The sequence below is a fragment of the Rhinopithecus roxellana genome, chromosome 15, assembly GCF_007565055.1.
Source record: "Rhinopithecus roxellana isolate Shanxi Qingling chromosome 15, ASM756505v1, whole genome shotgun sequence".
Classification (NCBI taxonomy): Eukaryota; Metazoa; Chordata; class Mammalia; order Primates; family Cercopithecidae; genus Rhinopithecus; species Rhinopithecus roxellana.
In genome coordinates this window covers 71,551,312-71,555,995 of record NC_044563.1, presented here as the reverse complement: position 1 = coordinate 71,555,995, position 4,684 = coordinate 71,551,312, and the positions used below count along the sequence as shown (strand labels likewise).

Sequence of the window (4,684 nt, the reverse complement as noted above, 5' to 3'; positions counted from 1 at the left end):
GACACGTCACTCCTCGGCCCTCAACCAAACTGCTTGGGGCATGTTCTTTCCGCGCTCTTGACTCCTATGCGCCAACCTATGACAGCTCGGCGGGAGCACGCAGACACGCCTCTAGACTGCTAAGCGATAGCTGTAATGACCAATTAACAACTGGAATCGCGGTTCGGTTTACGCCTCCGAGTTTGACAGACAGTTCCGAAATCCTATCGCTCTCCCGAAGCGTCGAATTGGCCTAGAGCCAACCAACGGGGGAGCGGTCGGGGAGGTGGACCCGGCTGCTGCCAGGGTTGGGTGCGCCGCTGAACGGATGGCCGAGGGGGCCCTGCGGATCGCTTAGGAAAGCCGGCCAGGTGAGAAGGCCATAGAACGTAACTTGAAAATCAGCGGCAGGTGCAGTCCATGGCGTTGGTGGGGCTGAACGAAGTGTGCAGGGGGCAAAAGTGGGGATGGAGAGCAGAGCTTAGGGCCTTGCAGAGGAGGGAGCGTGGGGCGTGGTGTGGGGGCTTCCTGGATGGAAGGATGTGAAGGTCTGGAGAGGGAGGTAAGGTGGATCTTGGGGACAGAGCGTGGGAAAGACTGGGTCATGGGACTAGTTATGGAGGGGAGGGCGCGTAGGATGCTGGGGTGATGAGGGTCCCGCGCTGGGGGGTATCAGAGGTGGTCAGTTCTTTGAGGACGGGAAGAAGAGGGAGGTGGGACCCGCTGGAGAGACCAGGAGGGAGAAGAGAGTAAAAGATTGTGAGAGGGTGTGGAAACGTGTGTAGGAAAACGGGGCTGGGGAAACTGCAGTCTGGGAAACTACAGCTAGGGTGGCAGGAGATGCCACAGTTTGCAGGGCACAGTTGAGGAGAGCAGATTGTTAAGTGTTTTAAGAAAGGTGTCTTTGCTCTTATTTGCTTGGCCGTGTGCGAAAGTGACCAAAGAGCACGAGATGAAATCTCCCTTACGGCCCTGCCCTAAATGACTAGCTCCTTTACTCAGTTTTCAAGTAGAGGTCCTAGCAGTCTCATTTTGGTGTGTGGCTCATATCAACACAGTGGTGTTAAGTTTGTTCCTATTTCAGGCATTCCAGAAAACAGCTGCAAACCCTGAGAGATATGGCTCGATTGTTGACCTCCTGGAGTAGTTAGGCCTTTATTTTTAGTTGCAAAATAAGGTTTCCCTTTGGGACTATACTTAAACACATTTCTAAAACTGCTCTTCTGGGACAGTTAATTATGGAAAACATGCTTGACTTATCGATGTTGGCGCCAGCATTCTATATGCCTTGCACCTAGTCCAGTATGTGGTTTTTTTTTTCTCCTTTATTCCAATAATAGTGGGAAAAAAGATTCGTGGGGGAGGATAGACAAAGGTTTGTTAACAGATATACAAGTACAACTAGATAGGAGGAATAAATTCTAGTGTTCTATAGGATAACTATGATTAGGAGTATAATTAACAAAAATATACAATTTATTGTATATTTTCAGATAGCTAGAAGAGTGGATTTTGAATATTCCTAAGACAAAAAAATAAATGTTTGAGGTGATGAATCTACTAATTATCCTGACTTGATATTACACTTTATATACATGTACAAAAATGTCACACTGTACTCCATAAATAGGTACAATTACGTGTCAATCAAAAATAATAAAAGCAAAAAGTCTTGAATGATATCCTTTGTTATAATCGTTATAACTTAGCCCTTGATCACATTGTAATTTAAGAAGGTAGGGCCGGGTGTGGTAGCTCACGCCTGTAATCCCAGCACTTCGGGAGGCTGAGGTGGGCGGATCACAAGGTCAAGAGATCCAGACTACCCTGGCCAACATGGTGAAACTCCCTCTCTACTAAAAATACAAAAATTAGCTGGCCATGGTGGCGCACCTATAGTCCCAGCTACTCAGGAGGCGGAGGCAGGAGAATCACTTGAACCCAGGAGGCAGAGGTTGCAGTGAGCCAAGATGGCACCACTGCACTCTAGCCTGGTGACAGAGCGAGACTCCATCTCAAAAAAGAAAAAAAGAAAAAAGGTAGTACTGTCTAGTACTGTCTTATACAAGAATAACTAACCTATGGTAGATTAATGCTATATTACTATATAAATAATTCTTATCTGTCATGTGATTTCCATTTTGAACTGTCTGCAGATAGTGTCCCTCAACATTTTAATCTACTTTGTTTAGCCCCCGACTCTTCTGCTTCAGTAGGAAAAATTCATTTTCTTTCCCTCTAGATTATCATCTGATGCCATCAAACTGTCTCTGTGTAATTTAATCAGTCTCTGAAATCAGCATTGTCAGTTAGAGATGCCTTGAGACAGATGATTGGAAGCGGGTATTGATCTGAGCAGCTGTTACAGTCTGATATGTGGGATTGAGAGCACAGTGGGTCTGTGTTTGTGTACCTCCTCCTCTTCTTGAGTGCATGATTGTACCTGCCTTAGTTATCAGTTATGCTCTTAGTTGACCCGACAGCCCCACTGGGATTTAGAAAAGAAAAAAGTTTATAGCCATTCAGTTGAAGTTTAAATTTAGGGCTCGAAATTGTGTTGATTCAGTTGTGACCTCTATTTTTCCTCTTACTGCTTTCACTTTTTTTTTTTTTTCCTTTTTCCTTTTTAAAGAGAGGTCTGGCTCTGTTGTCCAGGCTGGAGTGCAGTGGTATGATCCTAGCTCACTGCAACCTCCAACTCCTGCCTCCGTCTCCTGAGTAGCTGGGACTGCAGGTGCAGACCACCAAGCCTGCATAATTTTAAACAATTTTTTGTGAAGATGGAGTTTCACTGTATTGCTCAGATTGGTCTTGAACTCCTGGCTTCAAGTGATCCTCCCTCCTTAGCCTCGGAAATTGCTGGGGCTTGCACTTCTGGTCTCAATGTTTATTTCCTGCTTTTTTCCCCCCCATACAGTCCTGCCTTTTCCTGAGTGCTCTCTTTCGCCATTTTATTATTTTTCAGTATTTCCAATCTTTCCTTTTTATTTTTTCATCTCTTCCTTGTACTATACTATTGCTAATTGTGCTTATGTACTTGTTAGCTGTGAAGGAGTTAGCTGTGAAGGAGTGGGAAGTAGAATTATGGATGGTTTATTCTGACCACTCCATTTTAGTCTTGACACATAGACCTGACTTGTGCCTACTTCCTTGCAAGTTGATCATACTTTAGGCCTGGCTTGGATATTAGTACTAGCTTTGACCCTCTGTGGTGTTTTTGCTAGCTTCTATGTCCTTTATGATTCCCTCTCATCATAAAATATGAAAATCTAGTAAATTGAAGGTGTTCAATATCTTGTGGTCTTGACTTTTTCATTTTAGCTGATCGTCGTGTGTGGCCACCCATTCATGTCAAGATGACTAAATTCGGATTTTTGCGACTGTCCTATGAGAAGCAGGACACACTTCTGAAGCTTCTCATTCTGTCAATGGCTGCTGTATTATGTGAGTGTGCATGTGAACCTCTCTTTCTTTGGGAATAGAAAGAGGAAAGTCTAGAAAAAAATTGAAAATCGCTATCTTAAAATGCCTTGTTCTTTTTAGCAGATTGTTATGTTTTTCCATTCCTCATCAGTATAATTTAATGAAGGCAAAATAAAAGGAATAGGCCGGGCGCGGTGGCTCAAGCCTGTAATCCCAGCACTTTGGGAGGCCGAGACGGGCGGATCACGAGGTCAGGAGATCGAGACCATCCTGGCTAACACGGTGAAACCCCGTCTCTACTAAAAATACAAAAACTAGCCGGGCGAAGTGGCGGGCGCCTGTAGTCCCAGCTACTCGGGAGGCTGAGGCAGGAGAATGGCAGTAAACCCGGGAGGCGGAGCTTGCAGTGAGCTGAGATCCGGCCACTGCACTCCAGCCCCGGCGACAGAGTGAGACTCTGCCTCAAAAAAAAAAAAAAAAAAAAAAAAAAAAAATAAAAGGAATATAAAAGTCAGGACTGTGGGCCACGCACGGTGGCACATGCTTGTAATCCCAGCACTTTGGGAGGCTGGGGTGGGTGGGTCACTTGAGGCTGGGAATTTGAGACCAGCCTGGCCAACATGATGAAACCCTCTCTACTAAAAATACAAAAACTAGTTGAGTGTGGTGGTGGATGCCTGTAATCCCAGCTACTTGGGAGGCTGAGGCACGAGAATCACTCGAACCTGGGAGGCAGAGGTTGCAGTAAGCCGAGATTGCACCACTGCACTCTAGCCTGGGCAACAGAGCGAGACTCTGTCTCAAAAAAAAAAAAAAAAAAGAGTCAGGGCTATGATCATCTGTGAAAGAATGGGAAGCATGCTGTGCCAGTTCTGTTTTCTCATAGGGCAGAAAGTGATATTGGGGACCCGTGGATAACTGATTTTTGTAAAAGACAATTATCTTCAATTTCGGTGCCTCCTGTCATATTTTTGAAAGTCTCTTGAGCGTTCACTCTGTATTTTAGGTTTTCTGGCTCTTCATGAGTCCTAGGTATAATTTTGCTTGCCATACCTATTACTCTGCTCCAAGGTTAAGGTTAGTTATATGTGTATGGTGGGGGAGTCAACGTGTATAAAAGATGACCATGTAAGTTGGGTTTGGTATTAGTAGGTGAATGTAATGTTATAGGCTTTTATGATTAGTTAACTGTGACCTATGAAAGTGGAAAATGTAGATGCCGTTGTCAGGGGAAAGTTAACTTCTCTTGTTTCCTTTATGTGGGGAGAGATGGAATAAAGAC

At 44.8% G+C, this 4,684-nt stretch overlaps 1 protein-coding gene across 1 annotated transcript in view; it reads left to right on the top strand.

Moving 5' to 3' along the window:
• The first annotated feature begins 226 nt into the window (after positions 1–226).
• Positions 227–4,684, top strand: part of STT3A (STT3 oligosaccharyltransferase complex catalytic subunit A) — a 29,249-nt gene continuing 24,791 nt past the window's right edge. Inside the window, exons 1-2 of the mRNA XM_010352983.2 lie at positions 227–350; positions 3,301–3,423. Of these exons, the coding sequence (XP_010351285.1) occupies positions 3,336–3,423 (88 nt within the window). The 5' untranslated portion in view covers positions 227–350; positions 3,301–3,335. The remainder of the gene's footprint in view (positions 351–3,300; positions 3,424–4,684) is intronic.